Consider the following 22,887-nt stretch of genomic DNA (forward strand, 5'->3'; position numbering starts at 1 on the left):
AAGATTCAGAAAGGAGAAATGGAGAATTAAGCTAATAATCTGAGAATGCTTTTTTTCTTGGACAACTGTGGGCATAGGTAAGAAGCTAAGAATTACATTGGACCCTAAGCAACAACATCTGGGAGACAGAAACAAGCAGAACCTTGGATAGTCTGACAAAGCTATAGAAACAAAGTAAGAGGTATGAGTGGTCTTAACCATACAGTTGGTTTCAGAATTTAATGTCAAAGGATTTAAAGCTACGAAGGATAAAAAGCTAAACTAAAAAACTGAAAAGCAGAGCTTAGGATGAAGCAAAAATAAGGAGTTCAAAAGTCTGCCAGAGAAGGTGTCCTTGGTGAACAAATACAGGTTCTTAGAAGAAAGCCCTTGAGCAGCCAAGAGTAGCAGATCTCTGAGTGAAACAACCACTTGGTCTTTACTCCATTCAGTGGCTGCTGGGATTAAGATGAGGAGCTCATGCTCTCTCTACCTAGCAGAAGGCAAGGAAGATATCACCTTCAGAAGCATATATCAGTCCCAGCATTTAATAAAAACTCACCAGGATTCCAAGATGCTAAGGATCACAAGACTAAATATCAAAAGGAATAAAGAAAAAAACTAATAGAAAACAGAACCATACACATGCAATCTAGATACCAGAGTTAAACTGGGACATTAAAATAACCATGATTCATATTTTCAGGAAAACACAGGAAATGATGAAATACATGAAAAGAAAGCAAATTCCACTGAAAATCAAAATAAAAGATTCTACAACTGAAGTATCTAAAAACATTTTAACAAATGTTGTTAAAAGGAGATTAAATACGGCGCAAATCACAATCTTTTAACTTGTTGGTAGGTGAATAGAAAATATCCAAATTAAAGCCCCGAGTCTTCCCTGGTTAAAAAATAATAATAAAAAAAAAATTAGGATAAACACATAGCACATTTATTAAAGTATATATAAAGTATAGAACAAACAAATAAATTAACAGGAAGAAATAACAATAAGGGTTGTCTGATTAATTCAAAGGCCGGCAAAATAAATCAAAAAATAAAAATAAAAACAGGAAGAACATTTAAAAAGTGAAATAGAATCACAACGAGATACCACTTTTCTACTTACATGAGTATCTAGACTAATAAAATTCATACAGACAGAAAAAGTAGAATTGGGGTTGCCAAGGAATAGTGGAGGGAAAAAGGAGTCATTAATTTAATACTGAGGTTTAGTTCTGCAAGACAAAAAGAAGACCTAGAGATGGATGGCGATTATGACTGATCAACAATGTGAATATAATTAATGTCACTGAGCTTACATTTAGATTGTTAAATGGTCCAATTTTGTTATATATATTTTACTATGATTTTTAAAACAAAACGTCAAATAGGAAAGTGAAAAAAAACTGAATATTATCCATAATTGACTAATAAAAGGAAAAGATGTTGACTGTACACTAAAACCACAACTACATGGTATTTATAAGAGATGCACTTTGAACACAAATAAATTGAAGTTAAATGAGAAAAACTAATAATAGACCATGAGAAAAAGAAAATAAGTTGGTGCACACTAGTATTTGATTTGAAGGCAAGTGTCATAAGAGATAAAAAGCATTAAAATGGTTAAAAAAAAAAGATCAACTAAGAAATTATTACAATCCTAAATTTGTCCCATATTCATGGACTAAAAAACCTGATATTGTAAACATGTCAGTAGTTCTCCCCAAATTGATCTTTAGATTCAAAGTACTCCAAGCAAAACCCCAGCAGGTTATTTTGTAAATACAGAAAAGCTGGTCCTAAAATATATACAAAAAAAGAAAAAGATAGTATTATATGTCAAGATCATTGTACTGTCGTGTGTAACTAATTAAAACAAATAAAAAAAAAGAGAAAAAAAAGAAATTGATAGTGAGTATATGAAAAAAAAGAAAAAGATAAAGAATAGGTAATTTTGAAGAACAAAGCTAAAGAATTTTACTACCAGATAATGAGAGTTATTAAAATAAGAAATGTGATACTAGTTTATATAGAGAGAAATAATCCAATGAAAAAGAACACAGAAATAGCTACATATACAAGATTATAATTTGGGAAAAAGACATACATCCATGTACATTATGTTGGCTGCTGAAAGGAAAGCCTCTTTGAAGAAGAGTAACATCATCTACAGGCTACACAATTTTCCAATACAATGTTGGACACCCAATCAAAAGTTACAAGGTACAAAGCAACCTATAAAAACAAGAATAGCTGACAAGAAACCAAGAGGAAAAAAAATACATATTACAAAATAGAGCCTCATTTGATTTCCATATTGCAGTAATAATGTTCCTATAGTTTGGATATGAAATATCCCCCAAAGGCCCATGTGTTAAAGGATTGGTCCCCACCTTGGTGCTAGAAGGTGGTAGGAAACTTTTAAGAGATGAGACCTAGTAGAAAGTCTTCCAGACACTGGGAGCATGCCCTTGGAGAATAAATATCTCTTAGAATAATAAATATCTCATAGAATAAATATCTCTTGCTCTTTCCTTCACCATTGTCAGGTAAATGTCCTCCTCTGCCATGAGCTCCTGTCACATACACTGGGCTGCCACAGATAATAATAGGGCTAATCAGTCATGGATTGAAGCCTCTAAAACTATGAGTAAAAATAATCCTTTTCTTTTTATAAGTGGATTTATCTTGGGTATTTTGTTGTAGTAACAGAATGCTAACTAATGCCAGTAAATCTTTATGATTACTACATTCATAAAAATAGAAGAAAGGCTAAAAATGTCAGACAGGGAAGCTAAGTTTTAGAATTTCAAAACATAAAATTTTAGAATTCAAAACATAAATTCTGAAATAAAATACACAACTAGTGTGATTAAGAAGTCAACAGATACACTAGAACAGTAAATTAGAAAACAGAAGAATATATGTCAATAGAAACCATCCAAAGTGGCATACAGAGCAAAAGGAAGATAGAAAAGACAGAAATAAAAGTAGTGACAAAATATCTAATGTGTACCCAGAATACCAAAAATAGAAGAGACATTGACAAATATATATATATATATATATATATATATGAAGAATGGATAAGAATTTTCGAATTTGGACAAAAGACATCAAATTACAAATTCAAGAAACTACATACTCAAAACAGGCTACAAAAGACAAAGAAAACCATATGGAGGCCAATCATAATAGAACACCTGAAAACCAAAGAGAAATACCAAAGCAGGCAAAGGGGGGAAAACGCACTAGTTACTCTAGGAAGAAAATAATAAGACCTGTATAAGACTCAAAAAAAAAAAAAAAAATGACATAAATCAAAAGATAAGGTAATGGCATCTTTAAAATACTTAAGGTGTGTGTGTTGGGATGGGGGGGGGAGCTGCTAGTTCAGAATTAAGTTAAAATGAAAATTGAATACTTAAAACAATAATAATTCTAATATCTTTGGGGTTAAAAATACAATAGACAAGTGAAGGAGGAATGCTTAATGAAAAACAATTGAATGATTATTTGAATAATTTCAGAACTGGAAAATTTAAAGTAGACCATAAGTAAAGAATCCATACTGTAATCTCCAGAGTAATAACTAAAAGGAAAATAATTTTTAACTATCAAGCTAATAGCATTTAAAAGATATTTACTACCTGGGCATGGTGGTCCATGCCTGTAATCCCAGCAACTTGCGAGGCTGAGAAAGAAGGATCACATCTTTGAGATGTGATCAACAATTCAGGGAGAATCTGTCTTGAAATAAAAAATAAAAAAATAAAAAGGATCGGGGATGTAACTCAGTTGATATGGTACTGGGGATTAATGCCCAGTTTAAAAAAAGTAATTACTAACATAAAAGATAAAAAGTGTGACAAATGGAAAACATGGCAAAATGAGTAAACTGCAACTAAGTAATAAATGAGATAATTTAATATCTAAATAAATAGATACAAGCTTACAGATTAGAATTGCAAAATAAAAAGCACAATGAGGTAACACCAGGATGCTTACAATTAAAAAGACTAGCAACATAGTAATATTTACTGAAACTTCTGGCATATTATTTTTCAAGTAGAGTCCAAATTAAGATGGTGATCCTTAAGATGGAATATACAGATTATATAAGTAGAAATGACAAAAAAAAATTAGTGGGGGCTGGGGTTGTGGCTCAGTGGTAGAATGCTTGCCTAGCATGTGTGAGGCACCTGGTTCAATTCTCAGCACTGCATATAAAAAAATAAAATAAAGGTCCATTAACAACTAAAAAAAATATTTTAAAAGAGAAAAAGAAAATTAGTAGTGTTATATTCTTAGTCCATTCGGGATGATTTAATAGAATACCATGAAATGTGTGGTTTACAAAGGAAAAAAATGTATTTCTTGCAATTCTGAAGGAGAAATCTAAGATCAGAGTGTCAAGAAACTCAATGTCTGGTGGTTCATAAATGGTACTTTTTTTGTATATTCATATGATGATAGGGGCAAGGTAGCTCCCTGGACCTCTTTGAAAAGTGCTCTGATCCCATTATTGAGATCCCTGCCCTCATAACCTAATCCTCTCCCAAAGACCCTACCATATAACACTATAATATTGGTGAATAGATTTCAACATATAAATAGCATGTGGTGAGGAATTATACACAAACTTTCAGACCACAGCAAGAAGAGATGGACACTATTCTGGTCTGAATGTTGCCCTGGATTGGGATCAGAATGTATAACAAGTAGATTAAGGACAAAGATGGCAAATTTTAGTTCAAGAGATGGAGCTACCTGTGGACTATCCAAGAAAACTCGCCCAACAAGCAAAAGCCATGGGCACAATGGAGTATATGAGAACATGTAGAATAAGAAGAGTTGACAACCAATGATGGAAATACAGGAGTTATTAAAACACTTAAGGAAGAAATTGAAGAGAATAAGTCGAATCAGATACAAATGTAGGAGAACCAGAAAAAAGCAAAATTATAAAAGCTCCTAGAGAAGAATTTACCTGGGAGCAAATTTCAAACGAAGTACAGAGGTCAAAAAAAGGCAGAAATGCAAAAGGGTATAGGAAGTTTCACAAGAAAGAGGATAATAACCTTAGGTAGAGTAATTTCAATGAAAAAAGATGAATGCTGAAACTGTTCATAAAAAAATTGAGAAGCAAAGAATTAGGAGAACAATTATCACACTATATTGTTTCCTATTAATATGTTTCATTTACAAGTCAAGTTTCTTGAGGGTAGAAAAGATACCCCACATACTTCAGGATTTAGGATAGTATCTGGCATATAACTTAGTTTTGTCTTTCTTTTCCCCTCCTCTTCAAAAGTACCCATTTTGGGACTAGGATGTGGCTCAGTGGTAGAGAGCTTGCCTAACATGTGTGGGGCACTGGGTTCAATCCTCAGCACCATCCAAAAAAATAAATAAAATAAAGGTATTGTGTCCAACTAATATTTATATATATATATATATATATATATATATATATATATATACACACACACACACACACACACACATATATATGCTATATATGCAATATATACTATTTTTTTAAAAAGTACTCCCTTATTTACAGTAACACTACACTATTTATAAAATTAAGAAATCAAGTATAAGTTCACAAGTTAATGGGAGTATTCTATTCTACTACCCACTTCAAAAAAAAAAGTTTTAAAAGAAACACTGCACCCCAACTAGATCATTATCTTAAGGTAGAGCAAATAAGTGAATAAGTGGCAAGATGATTAAAAAAAAAAACTAGAAAGAGACAAATCAGGCAATATAAGGGTCTCAAAGCACATTTTAATGATACTAGGTACAATGAGAAGTTCTCAAAAGATTACAAGCAGGACAGTTACAAAATCACATAATTCAATTTACATTCTTTCTTGGCAGGGGGGTAATGCTGAAGATTGTACATCAGGCTTAATACAAGTTAAGGAGGTGCTCTACAATCGAGCTACACTCCTAGTCCCATTCCTAAAGAGTACTATGAAAAATAAGTAGAAAAGAAATAATTGTGGAACCACCAAAACAAGCCAGTAATTACTGCCTCCAGGTAAGAAATAATAATTTGGAAAATGAGAGTCCACAGAAAAAAGCCAATCAAGGGAACTTTGCTACCTAACTTTTATTGTTGTTTTGTTTGTTGTTATTGTTGTTTTGTTTTTGTTTTTATTGAACCCAGGGCCTTGTGCATGCAAGGCAAGCTCCTTAGCTTTTGGATATCATATTCTTCCATTTCTCTTACCTCTATTTACTTAATACTATCAATTAAATTAAGGGTAGCAGTTCTTTGAGAGGTGATTATAAACAGGGATAAAGCTAAACTAATTTACCCTTTGACCCAATAATCTTGCCTTTAGGAATTCACTTGAAGTCATTCCATAAATGAGAAACAATGTAAGCATAAAGTGATTGAATGAGGCATGATTTGTACTATACAAGAGGCTGAAAAACCACCAAATGCCCGTCAGTAAGATAAAAGCTGAATATGTGATGGTTACCCATACAATGGAATAGTATACAAGTACAAAAGGGGGTAAGAAATCTATAAACCAAAAGTAATTCCCAGGTATATCATTTAATAAGAGGTAAAATAGATGCAACATTTTGTGTAAAAGGGGTGTGGGGTAAGGAAAACAAATGGATTTATTTATTTTTAAAGAGAAAACACAAAGAATAAACCAGAAATAAGCAAAAAAAAAAAAATCTCTAGGGGAATGTAAGAGCAGGGATGGGAATGAATTACCTCAGTATAATTTTTATATAGTTGTGATTTTAAACCATATAAACATCTTATATATTACACAAAATTAAGTGAAAAAGATAAATACTAAAATTCAACACATACAGAAACTGTATAGCAAATTCAAGTTATAACTGCCTTAAAAAAAAATTCAAGTAACTTTTGGGATTAAAAGCTACACTCCTAAAAAGTTAATTCTGGAAAAGCAAAACTGCAAAGAAATCTTGACCTTTTACTTAATAAAGTTTTGTTGTTGGCAGTAGCATTAATGTAGGTATCCTGGAACTATTTTGTGTAGATTATAAAATAGCAAATGAATAAATATACATGCTATTGAGAACCAAGTTTTTCACTGAGGAAGATTTTTGTGGTAATGAATCAGAATTCAATTTATTAGGATATATATAATCCGAATCCACTGAACCCAATTTTAGTTTTTTAGTTTCTTTCTCAAAGTTTCTTGAGCAGTTCAAAATATTTCATAACCTTTATTCATTCTTAGAGGTCTTCCAAGGAATAAAGAAAAAAATATTTCAGTAATAAAAAAAGAATAAAATTTTATTTTTGCAGTTAAAATATGAATACACTGAATCTCTTTATAAGTCTAAGACACTATCAGAACCTAACTGCTATGGACTGAATATGGTTGATCCCTAAAGTTTCATGTACTGACAGCTGGGCCCCTAATGTGGCAGAGTTGAGGTGATGGAACCTTTAAGAGGTAATACAGCTTAAGAAAATGATTAAGGTATGGGGATTCCACATTCATGAATGGTTTAATGCTATCTTGTAAGGCCATTCCACATCTTGGTATCTTTTGTATACAGCCAGTTTGCTTCCTGCTTCTCTGCCATATTATGATGAAGTCAACGGGCCCTAGTCAAGACTAGACACTGGCACCACACTATTTTGACTCCCAGTCACGAGAATCATGAGCCAAATAAATCTGTATAAGTTTCCCAGCCTCAAGTATTTTGTTATAACAACACAGACTAAGATACTAGTAATTATATTTTTCTTGCATCTTGCTATATTTCATTACCCCCCTAGTAATTATTTCATAATCAATTATTCCTAAGTTTAAAAAAAGAAGTAAATAATAAGAAAATGAACCGGAACAGTGGGGCACACCAGTAATCCCAGCAGCTCCAGAATCTGAGGCAAGAAGATTACAAATTCAAAGCCTGCTTTAGCAACTTAGCAAGACCCTGTCTCAAAATAACAAATGAGGGGAAAAAAGAGGGGGCTAGATATGTGGCTCAGTGGTTATGCACCCCAGGATTCAACTCCTAGTACCCCCCCCAAAAAATACAGAAAAAATGGAATTATGAAATTATCTAGAAGGATAAAGTAATCAACAGTAAAGCATCATCCTTTAGTTTTCTTATTACATTGCACAAAGCACTGCATCTCTCAAGAAAATAAAAGACTGGAGAGACCATCTTTATAGTCTACTTGGTTTTTAATAAATATAGTTGAGAATTGAGAATTTTTCATTTTCTGCCCATAAAGGCAAAGAGAAGAAAAGTGACAGAGGAAGACACTTCACAACCATTAAACAATATAAATTAAAAAAAAAAAAAAAAACAGCATTTTTTTTACCATACGAATTATTTTTATTTTTTTAGTCATACATGACAGCAGAATGTATTTTGACATATAATACATACATGGAATGTACATACATCAATCATATTGTCTATTCTATTCTGCTGCCCTTCCTATCCTCCCTACTCCTCCCCTTCTCTCCCATCCTTTCTCTCTATCCAATCTAATGTGACACACTTTTTTTTTCTCATCACAACATCATATATGTATTCTGTATAACAATGAGGTTCTCCTTCCATCTTCCGTGAAACTCCCCTTCTCCCTCTTTTTTCCCTCCCACCTCTCTTCCCTCTTTAGTGGTAGTCTTCTTCTCATGCTCTTCCTCTCTATCCCATTTTGAATCACCCCCCTTATATCAGAGAAGACATTCGGCATTTGTTTTTTAGGGATTGGCTAACTTCACTTAGCATAATCTGCTCTAATGCCATCCATTTGCCTGCAAATGCCATGATCTTGTTATTTTTTAGTGCTGAGTAATATTCCATTGTGTATAAATGCCACATTTTTTTAATCCATTCATCTACTGAAGGGCATCTAGGTTGGTTCCACATTCTAGCTATTGTAAATTGTGCTGCTATAAACATTGATGTGGCTGTGTCCCTGTGTATGCTCTTTTTAGGTCTTTTGGGTATAGTCCGAGAAGGGGAATAGCTGGGTCAAATGGTGGTTCCATTCCCAGCTTTCCAAGGAATCTCCTTACTGCTTTCCAAATTGGCTGCACCAATTTGCAGTCCCACCAGCAATGTATGAGTGTACCTTTTCCCCCACATCCTCGCCAGCACTTATTGTTGTTTGACTTCATAATGGCTGCCATTCTTATTGGAGTGAGATGGTATCTTAGAGTAGTTTTAATTTGCATTTCTCTGATTGCTAGAGATGGTGAGCATTTTTTCATGTATTTGTTGACTGATTGTATATCCTCTTCTGAGAAGTTTCTGTTCAAGTCCTTGGCCCATTTATTGATTGGGTAATTTGCTTTTTTGGAAACAATAGCATTTTTAACCAGTACTGCTCAACAGTAATTTCTTTGATAGGAAATCTTCAATATCAACATTGTCCAAGTAAACAGCAGTTAATCATCAAATATGGCTAATGGGCACTTGAAATATGGCTACTGTGACTAAGAAAATGAATTTTTAAATTCTACTGAATTTTAACTACTTGAATTTAAATTCAAGTGGAAAAGACATATGTGGTTAGTAAAAACCATACTGGATAGCCAAACAAGACACTAATGACAATGGTGAAAATCACAGTATAAATTAAGTTTCAGATTATAAGTCTTCAGATGACAATACTTTGAATGAATTTTATTAAATTCAATAATGAGCAATATATGAAAATTAACTCAAAGTGAATCAATGACCTAAATATAAGAGTTAAAACCATAAAATTCTTGGAATAAAACATCTCTGAGACCTTGGATTTGGCAATGAAATCTTAGAATCTGACACCAAAACCATGAGCAATAAAAAAAAAAAAAAAAAAAATAGATAAACTGGATTTCATCAAAATTAGAAACTTTTGTATATCAAAGGACATTATTAAGAAAGAGAACCTGAGGAAGGAAATGTTTGTAAATTACAAATAAGAATTTAATATCCAGACATAGAGAACTCCTACAACTCAACAAAATGCCAAACCAATTAAAAAATGGGCAAAGGATTTGAATGAAAATTTCTCCAAATGCAAATATAAATGACTCATAAGCACATGAAAAGATGAGCAACAACCTTAGTCATTAGGAAAATAGCAACCAAAACTATAATAAGGTAATCCCTCATACCTATTAGGATAGCCATAATAAGAAAGGTAGTGATCAAAGAATGAATGAACATGGAAAATAGGTGTTGTGTTGACAAAGATATGGAAAAACTAGAACCTTCATACATTGCTGATGGAAATGTAAAATTGTGTCCTCACTGTTGAAAACAGTTGGCAAGTCCTTCAAAACGTTAAATAGTTTCCATATGACTCAGCAATTCTGCTCCTAGCTATACCGCAAAGAACTGAAAACAGGGACACAAACAGCAATGTTCACAACAGCACTATACACAATAACCAAAAGGTAGAAACAATCCATGTACTAAACAACATATGAATATACAAACAAAATGTACTACACACACACACACACACACACACTGAACTAAATTTTATATATACACACACACAATGGAATATTTTTCAGTCATAAAAAGGAACAAGGTTCTAATACATACTACAACATGGATGAACCTGGAAAACATTACGCCAAGAAAAATAAGTCAAAGGCAAAAGGGCAAATATTATATGATTTCATTTATATGAAATAGGCTAGAATGTACAAATTCACAGGAATTGGGCCAAGGATGAGGGGTAGAAAATGGGAGAGTTACCATTTATGGTTAGAGAGTTTCAGTTTAGAGTGATAAAAGTTTTGGAAATAAGAATGACAACTGCATAAATGCAAATGTAATCAATATTACTTATGTGTACACTTAAAAATGATTAAAATGGCAAATTTTACTTCATATATATTTTTCACAATAGATAAAATTATTGGAATAAAAGAGCTCTAAATTTTATTTCTTTTTCTACTCCTACAAGTTTTTCAAGCTTCTGAAGATCAGAAACTAGGGTAAAAAACCCTGAAGATATTGCAATTGGGTTTTGAAAGAAAGAATTCTAAAAGGATTTATCTGGGTATCACTGTAAGTCTTAAAAAAGACTATTCCAATGGAAGAACTAAACACATCTGAATATAGTGAATGTTGAATAAAGACAGATTCACTTGAATGAGGGAGGGGGGAAAAGAATCAATGAGTAAAAACTAACACGTGTTAAGAACAAAAAGGAAATCCAATGAGCCATTCAACAGGAAGGACTTTATCATACAATAACTTGCACCAAGAATATGGACCATCCCTTCTTCTAAAATGACATGTGGCAGTATTCTTAAGTCTCTTATGACTTTTGTATGCCAAAATTTACTGGACTGAAAGAGAACTGCTATGTTTAAATGCCTATAGTAAACTTTCAAATAAAACTATCTTCACTATCTATATTTTTGGTTTTGTGTATTTGTAAAAACTTAGATATAAAAAATAAGAAATATATAATTATTTCTCCTGGTATACCAAATATTAATACATTTCCTTAGCACTGTCCACTCAAAGAGTTTTGATGCAATAACACCCCAATAGCAATTAGCCATACATGGATCTAGACCTTAGTTTCTAGGTAATTCTCATTTAAAAGAATGAGGGCTCTTTGAAGAAACAGTTCATTTCATAACTGGGGCAGGGAAACTACAGGGTAAGCCTGAAATATCTTGTACCAAAAAGCAGATTAATGGGCATGGTGGAACGGTGATGTACACCTGTCAACCCAGTTACTCAGAAGGCTGAGGAAAGAATATCACAGTTCCAAACTATTTAGTGAAACCCAACCTCAAAATAAAAAATAAAAGGGGCTAGGAGTGTAGCTCAGTGGTGTAGCATCCCAGGGTTCAATCCCCAGTACTGAAAAAAGAAAGAAAGGGGGCAAGGTAATAATCAAAGAATGAATGAACATATGAAAAAAAAATGCATGCTTGAGCTTGCTCACAGGTACTCCATTTGCCAAATTTGGGACAATGTGAACATCAAAAGGAATAATGACAGAAATTATAATACATTACATTATATATCTAGATATGAATCTACAGTGATACTATAAGGTAGAGGAAGTACTACAAGGCCTTTCCTTACAGAAAAATGCCAGCTAATAAATGTAGATGGCTACAAAATGACTTGGAAACACCAATATAATAGCTGAGGTAGGCAAGGATCATCCATGTTGTAGAAGACTGTTCAGGAATAGAAAATTTATGGCCTTCTAGTATAACTACCATTTAAGATACTTATCCCTTACACAAGGATAAGCACTTTTATTCCTCACACAGGATAACACCTGGTAAATTATCTCCAAATGTAAGTTTTTAGGAACATTAATAATAAGATAAAGTGACAATACGCATGCTAGAAATATGTGTCACAAAAATCAGACACATGTTCAAAAGCTACTTGACAAGGCAAACTTTACTTCTGCAGAAGGGATGCTACCAAAAAGAATCTGGCAAGCAAACACACTGGGCAGGAAGTCTGCCCAGGTTTTTAATCCCCAATGCAGCACTGCCCCTTACTCTGATAGAAGGAGTTCCGGGTCACAAGCTATATAATTGATTAATTTAAAATTGGAGAGGGGAAGGGCTATAGTTACGATTGGATTGCCTAGTACACTACAGGCATGAAGACTAAGGACAAAGGGAGATATGTGGGGGAGGTGGAGCTATTTCAACCATTGTTTTGAGACTTAAAAACAGCTCCACACTATGAAATTTAAGTTCTAGATTATAGCACTACACACTATGAAATTTAAGTTCTAGATTACAGCAAACACAATTTTGTTACATTTTAAGAAACTCAGACTACAGGTTTACTTTTGACAGAAAAGAGAACATTAATCTTTTTGGTAATTTTTATTTGTTCTAACCAGTTACACATGACAGTAAAATGCATTCTGATAAATCATACATAAATGAAGTGTTAACTTTTCATTCTTCTGGTTGTATGTGATATAGACTCACACTGGTCCTGTAGTCACATATGCACATAGGATAATAACGTCTGATTCATTCTACTATCCTCCAAGAACATTAATCTTACATGTATCTCCTAATGTGATGCAATGGGAAGTCATCATCACCTATGTAGTATTTTTGCCAAAAATGATTAACTTCATTTCCTTGTGATTATATTCATTAGATATCTCCAAATTGTGGGGCATTCTATAAGAAAATAGACCTGACCCTTTCAAAACAGACAATTTCATAGAAAATAAGTCAGCAGGAGGATTATTTTATGAAAAATAATATGGATAAATTCAAGAGATAATATAGCCAAATGCAATTATGACCTTTGAATCTTGAATCAAAAGAAGAATTATAAAGGGCAATTTTAGAAAAACTGAGGAAATTTTAATTTGTTAGATGTCAATGTTAATTTCTTGAGCCTGAAAAAATATACTACAGTTTTATAGAATGTTCTAAAATGATATCTGCTTTTAAGTGTTAAGAATTTTGATACCTGCAATTTTCAAATAGCATGGCAAGAAAAAAGAAATATAGAGAAGGGAAAAAAGCAAATAGGGGGCTACAGTTATAGCTCAGTGGCAGAGTGCTTGCCTAGCACGTGTGAGGCACTGGGTTCGATCCTTAGCACCCCATAAAAATAAACAAATTTTTTAAAAAGGCATTCTGTCCATCTGCAACTACCAAAAACAATTTTAAAAAAAGCAAATGGAATAAAATATTAGTTGACGACTCTAAACAAAAAGTGTTCATTACACATCTCAAATTTTCCATAGTTGGGTAATTTTTTCAAAATAAACAGTTGTAGTTTAAGGGGGTGGGGCACAACTGCCCTTTGATAGACTAAGAAGACTGAGACTTACTAATCTGGAGATGGCAAAGCAGATAATACTAGCTAAAAGGTTTTTTAAACCCAAACTGAAAATATTAAGTGGAAAAAAAAAATCAAGCAATTATGATTAAAGCACAGATTTCTTGCACCTCCTTCCCTCCACCATTTTAGAACCATTCTTATTTTTTGTTCCAATTTGGAGTACGCTAACACAATGAAAATGCCCCCATCCTTAGAATACTATTATGTTTATTAACTTTCAAAAAACTGACACTCTTTCATCATGGCTCATGACTGGCATGATACTGAGTACTAACAACAAATTGTTCTAAAATAAAATATAACTGAAATGAAATGGACCTTAAGCTATACAAGCAAACATACTTTGCCTAAAAATGAAATAGATAAAAAAAAAAAAAAATCAAACACTCTTAAATAAATCACCTACAATTATTTAACTTAGAAAAAAGTATTTTCTAAAATTCCACACCCATTCATAAAATTCTTTAACAATTTGAGATATTTTTTCTTAATCTGATAAAAAGTAAATGCAAAAAACACCCACAGAAGACATCCTATTTAATGGTGAATTTGTGAAAGTTTACTCAGCACCTACTATCACTTCTATTCAATCTTGCACTAGAGAGACTAATTATTTCTTAAGACAAGAAAAAGAAACAGAAAGCATAAGGACTGGAATAGATTAAGATAATATTATCAATATAACTTATAAAGTCATAGGTTTGTTGCCAGAATTGACAAGTCAATAGAACAGGCAAGAAACAAATCCACACATAAAGTCATGTAATTATGACAAAGATTACAATGTAATGGAAACAGGATGATCTTTCCAATAAATGGTGATGGGGCAACTAAATACCATTATGGTAAAAAATGAAACCTGGCCTCAATCCCCCACTATTCACAAAATCAATTCCAGGCAGAATGTATATCTTATCCTGCAAGACAAAACAATGGAGCTTCTAGAAGATAATAGAAGAGAATATGTTCAGAACATGAGTAGAAAAGACTTCTTAAAAAATGACAGGGCTAGGGCTGGGAACACAGTTCACTTGTAGAGAACATACCAGAGCATGAATGAGGCCCTAGGTTCAATGCTTAAACACTTCAAAAAAAGAAAGAAAAAAAATTCCACCAACCATAAAGGAAATTATTATTAAAATTAAGAATTCTAGTTCATCGAAAGAAACTCAAGCCTCAGACTAGGGGAGAAATTTACAATTCATAACTGAAAAAAAATCACTTATCAAAAAATGTATAAAGAATTATACGGAATTGCCAGACATGGTGGCACACCCCTGTAATCCCAGTGACTCAGGAGGCTGAAGCAGGAGGATATGAATATGACAACTAGAATATGGCAAACATCCCAAAATAAAATGAGCAAAGAGATTTGCAGGTATTTTTATGAAAGAAAAAAAATAAAAATCCAAATAGACAAACACTTGAAAAGGTGGTCAACCTCATTAGTCAATACTAGAAAGGCTAGCACATATTTACAAAGGTCAATAGCAAATGATATTAAGGATATGAAGTAGCTGGACCTTTCACCATGCTGGCAGAAGTGTAAACTGGTAATAACCACTTTGGAAAACAACATAATAAGTAGAACTAAAAACATAAACAGTCCAGGAGAAAGTTCCAGGCAAAAACTACAAAACAACCCAACTGCCTGACTGAAAAATAGGAGTGGTAATGAAGTTTTCTAACACCAAATACGTAAACACCTATATCACAACATCTGGCACAGATAAAATCCACTCCATATAATGCAATCTTATCCCTTCCTAAGTAGACAAATGGATATTTGTAATTTAAAGATCAGGCTCAAAACACATCCCAATGGCTTCTTGTCTCACACACACAAAAAAAAACTCTAACAAATGATCTGTTGCTGCTCTCACACTGACTCATTCTGATCTGCTCACACTAACGAGAAAACTCTTCTTCAAAATGTCCTTCATACATCCAACAAGCTAATTCTCCAGTTATTGTAGGGTTTCTGCTCAAACTGTAATAGACATGCCCTCCCTGACTACTTACATAAGAGGCATTCCCTATAATTCCCTTACCTTCCCTTTTTTTTTTAACCTGGCCTTTTTTAGCATCCATCACCAGATATTTCAAATGTGCCTACTGCATGTCTTCACCATTATCGTAATTTCCATGAAAGCAAAAACTTTTTCTATTTTTTTCATTACTGCACACTCAGCAGAACATGCATGGCATACAGTAGACACTCAATAAATACTTGCTGAATAAATTCTATGACTTGGATTCCAGGCTTAGAGAGAATAACAGCTGCTATATGGAGTTCAAGGCTGACCATTCCTTAATCTTAGTTTATCATGACAAATATGAAAATCCTCCAATAATTAAAATTAGCTGTTCCACTTGAGGAAAATTTTAAAATATTTACTTCTATTTATTCTATTTTAATATTTACTTCTAATTAATTACTTCTAATGCATTAATTCTCCAAGGCTCTATCATCAGGAAAATATAATCCACATGAAAATTCCAAGTGAGAATTACATAAGGCACTCAATAATAAATTATCCTAATGAATTTGCCTATCTTAACTATTATCCTATAAATAAACCTATGAAAACCATACTTTGTACCACCTTTTTTCATATTACAGTAAAATCTCAGTAGTTTCATTAATAAAAGATGATAGCATTTGAAGATATATACTCTCCCAGAACAGAAATATCCCCTTTAGCCAGAAACCCAAATTTGAACATAATGCATTTCTAAGACAGAATCAGATTTAATAAGATCTTAGTACAAGGAAACCTAGAACAGCCCAAGATATTCCACATCAATCCTACTTCAGTCACAATCTACACAGGGTCCCCAAGTAGCTTACATTTTTCTCCCAAATATTTTACTACTACCGATTTAAAAAAAAAAGACATCCAGTTTAAAAAGTTGATCTCGATTTTCCTCCTTTTTTTTCAGTCAGAGAATTAAAACCTTTGGAAAACAACTGGAGGATGTCTGAATAAATTATACGTACCAGCTCTGGAGTATCTGAGAAATAAACCTATCTAACTGGGGTTCAAACCAGCCAAGAGTCACTTTTCAGCAATTAAAGATATAGCATCCCAGTTTGCATAACAACTAAGTTTTATTGACATAAACTTTATTAAAAAAACTACAATCTCATCCAACTTCACAAACTTTTGGGTAAATAATTGGTTTTTTTTTTTTTTTGAGAGAGAGAGAGAGAATTTTTAATATTTATTTTTTTAGTTTTCAGCCGACACAACATCTTTGTATGTGGTGCTGAGGATCGAACCCGGGCCGCATGCATGCCAGACGAGCACGCTACCGCTTGAGCCACATCCCCAGCCCAATAACTGTGCTTTTAAAACAATAGTGTTTTCCTAAATAAAGTGAATATTTATGTACATGTAATTGGAACCATTCTGTACATACTATTCTACAGTTTTTAATGCCTGAATAATAGCTCATTATATATATCATGATTTATTTAACCAATCCCCTAATGCTAGATTTGTAGTTTTTTCATTATTCTAAACAAAGCTACTCAATAAAAAAATTAAAAATAAATAAATAAATAAAATAAACAAAGCTACTGAGAATTTTTCTTAAATGTCTTTTTGCTAGATCAAGAAAAAGTATAAGCCAAATCTTTAACTAACCAAAAAAAAAGGGGGGGGGGGGGGGGGGGGACTCTGGGAAATGATTCAGCTATGCTTCTGTAAGTCAAAGTGAAAACGATGTCCCTTATGTATTCTTTTCCTCAGACTGCCAATTTCTTGATTTCTTATCATTTTCATTCAATGGCTTAAGTGAATAAACAAGGGACAAATAGGGAAACTCAAGGTAAAACTTCTTATACTCCTTAGGGGAATTAAAAAAAAAAAAAAAAAACTTTGGAGCAACATTTCACCCACATTATTCAGCAGGCCTTCTTAACCAAGATTCCCAGAGTAACTTATGACCTAAGCCTACAGCATCCATTTTATGTACCTCCAATGTATATTAACTTATTATTAACTTATTCCTCCCTTTTATTATCCTAGAAAAAAACATGAAAATATAGTCATCCATAATTTTCTCTCATGGAACCCACATAGGGAAAGGCCAAGACCTAAGCCATATCTGACTTATCTGAAGGAGTACTAAGTGTCACATTAATATAAAGCTATTATGACATTTTCTCTTTTACATTCAAAATGTCACCCTGTTTCTCTAATACTAGTGTCTAATGTAATATACTCTTAAAACTGGGTTGACTTGGGAGCTGGAGGTGTAACTCAGTAGTAGAGCACTTGCTTAGAATATGAGGCCCTTGATTTTGTTCCCAGCACTATCAAAAAAATAAATAAAACATAAATATGGGTTGATTCTAAAGCCTGAATAAAGTCCCTCACAAAAAAATTTAATTCACTACTTACTAGGTAAAACCTTCCTGTACTAAACTATAATTAAAGCATAGTTAGCTATCCAAAATATTTTCTGGGATGATAGGGTCTCCTGTCCACTGATACAGATCCTTCTATTAAGTAAATGTAGTCTATTCAGTGAGGGGTTTTATCATGAACTGGGAATCAATTTACATACCCATGACAGACATGCAGACTTATTTAATGTTTCAAATAAACCTTAACAAAACAAATAATTTGGTAACATGGTTAATGTCCACTGAATTCCTTTCCCACTAGACTGTAACTGCAAAGGCAGTTGTTTTTCTCAAAATGTAACTGGATACAATACCAGCAAGCTGTTCAGAGCATCCCTTGAAAAGTATCCTTCCTATTTCAGTCACACTAACATCAGAATAAAATCAAAAATATATGTTTTAAGATGCCAAATGAGAGAAAACATATTAGTCAGCATTATGCACACACTTGAGGCAAAAGTAATTCCACTACAAGCCAAAGGCAATAAAACACCAACTTCTAAGGGTCTGTTTTGAAAGAACAAAAAATATAAACAGTTTAACAAAAAAGAACAAAGTTTCATGAAGAGTTCTTTCTTTCTTCTTTCCAATTTTCCTCTTTTAAAAAATTAAGATGCTTTGATGTCCTGTAATTTAAACACACTAAAGTAGGTGAATTTTTCACCCTCCCCCTATCTTGAAGTCACCAAGTTTAAAACCCAACAGTGGTACATGGTATTAGAAAAAAATGGCCTCCAAAAGGAAATCTAATGCAAAAAAAAAAAAAACAACAACAAAATAGGAATGATTTCCAGTTTAGCCCAACAGGTGGTTTCCAAACAAAGCAGGAATAAGGTTCTATGAAAAACCCCACCCAGGTAACTGAGTATATTTATCTATGTAAGCAGTCATTTTTATTCAGAAATGCCATAGAAAAAAGGTGTGCTGATCCTTATTAAAAGATTCTCAAGTCTTCATAGTTTTGAAGCAACTTCCTAACCCTTTACAATCCATGATACTCTCTCACAATAATGACATGGGGCATTTTACATAAATATTGCTTTTCAAAGCAAAAATTTCAAGACACTTCAGGTGGCAGAATTCACCTGAAATACCACAGAACTCGCAAGAAATTTTCAGATGTAAAAATAAAATTAACTGGGTAATTTTATACAGAAAATCAAAAATTAGAAAATACAAAACTTGGGTTGGGGTTGTGACTCAGTTGTAAAGCACTTGCCAAACACGTGTGAAGCACTGGGTTCGATCCTTAGCACCGCATGCAAAAAACAAATAAAATAAAGGCATGCTGTCCATCTACAAATACAAAAAAAAAAAAAAAAATTTAAAAAAAAAGAAAAATACAAAACTTTCTCCTTTCCTGATAGTTTAAAACTCACTAATCATACTAGTCAAATTAAAATTTAACAAAATGACATTCTATTTTGTCAAATACTAAACCACCCAAACTGAGACTGTTCAAGAAGCATACCAAAACAAACATAGTAAAACTTCTATGTGTAATCAAATAATGAGCAACAAAGAGAATACATTTTGGCAACATTTAGATAATAACAATATAAAAAGAGAAAGGTGCTAACACTTCCATTTACAGTGTCCCCCCCCCTAAAAAAATATTCCTACGCACTCTTTGCACGCATTTAACTCAAAAACTCAGTTTTAGGTACAAGCTAAAGAGACTGTCACATCCCTCCTTCCCATCCCTCCCCGCTGCTCGAAGGTCAAAGGGCTCCAGACAAAAGACAACAAACGCACGTGACAAAAGTTTCTCCCAACACTTCTCTCAAGGCCTAGAGCCAGTGCTCCTCTCGCGTGCAGGCTCAGGAGAGAGCTGAGCCCTGCTCACGGGGTTGCGGCCCAAAAAAGGCCAGAACAGGCCGGCTGGATGACTCGGCCCCCAGCCCCCGGAACCGGGAGCGGGGCACCTGCAGGGCGCGGGCGCCTCCCGAGACCGCGGCGACAGGCGGAAGCGCGGGGCAAGGGCCGGGGCCGGAGCGCGGCCTGTTACCTTTTCCTGCTCCTCGCGGAGCCGCGCCACCTCCGGGGCACGCAACGGCGCCGCGGCCGAGGCCGAAGCGTGGGATTCGGAGTCGGACGGGGCCTCCATGAACGGGGCACCCGGGGCCTCAGCGGGGCGAACGAGTCCTAAACAAGTGTTTATGGAGGCGGCGTGGCCGGCTGCTGCCCAGAGCCCTCGTGCTCGCCTTCATGCACTGCGCGCCCGCCGCTGAGGAGGCCGCGCTTGTCTTCGCCGCTGCCGCGGGGGCCGCTGCTCGCGTCCGGACTGCCCGCGGCCGCATCTCACACACGCATGCCGCCCGCTAACGCCGCCGCCGCGGGCTGGGAGCAGCAGGCCCGCAGCCGAGAGCGGAAGGCGACTCTTGGGTGGCCGGGCCCAGCGAGGCGTCCCGTGGCGGCCGCGCCTCCTCCGCACCTCCCCCGCAGACCCCGCCCCTCGCCCCGCCCCGCGCGGCACGCCGGGAAGCGAACGCGCACCCCCACGCAGGCCCCGCCCCGCAGTGCACGAGGTACGGAGGCGCGCGGAGCTCGCTGGCCCCCTCCGAGACTACGCTGGGTTTGCAGCCCTTGACAAGCTTACATTCTAGGAGGTCCGGGCTCGGTATTCAGAGCTACAAGCCTTTTACTGCCTGGTTTCCCCCGCACCCCGCGCCCCAGTCGTTCAGCGCTGCATCTGGCTGAAGGAGCTTAATTCGTTTCACTGAAGCTGTTTCACAAGAACATTTAATTTTAGTAAATTCAACTCTTTCCTGTGTCTTTTTAATTAATTAAAATATACAATTATATTTTGCTTATGCATTAATTACTGTACACATTCGAATTTTTCCTCATGTATATTAAGCTGCTACACTAATATTACAGTGTTACCATATACGGACTATTAAAGAGATTTTTTTTCAAGAGTAGCTTTGCCTGAACTTTTCCTTTTATTTTAAAACTACAGTGCCCTATTGCTCCTCTAACCCTTTGTACAGCCTCTGTACACAGTAGGCCTCCGATTAACCTTACTGAATGGAACTGACCTTGTCCTAATCCCTCTCCAATCCCTAACAGTAGTGATGGGTCCTGTTCCTTCAGCGTTGTAAAATGGGAAAAGACTGGGAGGTGCATACAGAGTTTGCAAGCTGATGTGTGTACTTGCTCCTGCTCTTCTCTCTCTTCTGGCCAGCTCCCAAGTCCAGTTCCAACCTTTTTCCCTTTGCTTCAAAGAAAAAAGCAAGGACAATTTGGGGGAAGTGTTAATTCCTGTCTCTTCCCCTCTGCACGACCAACCATCCTTACCTCTGAAGCATAGTGAGAATAAAACCACTCTTCAAAGTGCTTCCGCAACCACCATTATCTCTCCATCCTCAACTACCTTAGTAGCTATTTCCCGGAATCACTGCTTCTATTTAAACTAGCTCCAATAATGGACATGGGCAGGGGCTCACCCTACCACTCTACTTTGAGGTGCTAAACTGTATATCACATAGCCCTGTGTCTGTGAGAAGCTGACCCACCCCTAGCTTCAGGGGAAGGGTAATGCATTTTCCTTGGAAGTGGTTGATTCAGGAATGGGTGTGTGACATCACACAAAGGTTTCCAGAGAAAATGCTTCCTAATTATTTGGAAAGTTGTAAAGAATATATTCCTTGGCTAAGAAATATAAAACAAGTAGCCCTGCGTGTTTCATACAGCTCTCCTGGACCACCTAGAAAAGGCCAAAACACAGAATGAAGTTCAGTCTTTAGCCAGCAAAACTGAGAAACAGAACCTGGGTCCCTGATTATATCAGAATTTGATTCAGGGATGAATCAATCAACTCTAAAGTCTGCATTACCGCTGGACTTCTGGCTGAGCAAGGCAGTTTACTATCACTAACAGCCAAAGACAATCTGATTCACACACACCCAATCTAGTCTCTGCTCGATAGCCTGAGTGAGCTTTTAAAGTAATCAGATCACATCATGCTCAGGGTTAGAACATTCCATGGCTTCCCACTGAAACTGGAATCAAATCCAGATAGCCTGATGGAATTTTGCGTTATCTGACCTTCCCTATCCCCTTGCAAGCCTCCATACCATGTTTCTTCAGACATGCCAGACTGATTACTCCCACAGGGTCATTGCACTTGCTGTATGTTAGCATCCACATATTAGAGAGAACATTCAGCCTTTGGGGTTTTTTTTGTTGTTGTTGTTTGTTTTTGGTTTTTTTGGTTTGGCTCATTTCACTTAGCATGACAGTCTCCTGTTCCATCCATTTACCAGCAAATGCCATAATTTCATTCTTCTTTAAGGCTAAGGAATATTCCATTGTGTATATATACCACATTTTCTTTATCCATTCATCTGTTCAAGGGCACCTAGGTTGGTTCCATAGTTTAGCTATTGTGAATTGAGCTACTATAAACATTGACGTGGCCAGGTCACTATGGTATGCTGATTTGATGATGGTATAAACCAAGGAGTGGGATAACTGGGTCAAACGGTGGTTCCATTTCAAGTTTTCTGAGGAATCTTCATACTGCTTTCCAGAGTGGTTTCTCCAATTTGCAGACCCACCAGCAATGTATGAGTGGACCTTTTCCCCCACATCCTCACCAACATTTATTATTACTTGAGTTCTTAATAATTGCCATTCTGACTGAAATG

The 22,887-nt window shown here is 35.2% G+C and overlaps 1 protein-coding gene across 1 annotated transcript in view; it reads right to left on the bottom strand.

Annotated features, from left to right (window-relative positions):
- Positions 1 to 20,676, bottom strand: part of Uri1 (URI1 prefoldin like chaperone) — a 63,978-nt gene extending 43,302 nt beyond the window's left edge. Inside the window, exon 1 of the mRNA XM_027941459.2 lies at positions 20,244 to 20,676. Within this exon, the coding sequence (XP_027797260.1) occupies positions 20,244 to 20,342 (99 nt within the window). The 5' untranslated portion in view covers positions 20,343 to 20,676. The remainder of the gene's footprint in view (positions 1 to 20,243) is intronic.
- Positions 20,677 to 22,887: the final 2,211 nt, after the last annotated feature.

Source organism: Marmota flaviventris, chromosome 18 (genome assembly GCF_047511675.1).
Source record: "Marmota flaviventris isolate mMarFla1 chromosome 18, mMarFla1.hap1, whole genome shotgun sequence".
Classification (NCBI taxonomy): domain Eukaryota; kingdom Metazoa; phylum Chordata; class Mammalia; order Rodentia; family Sciuridae; genus Marmota; species Marmota flaviventris.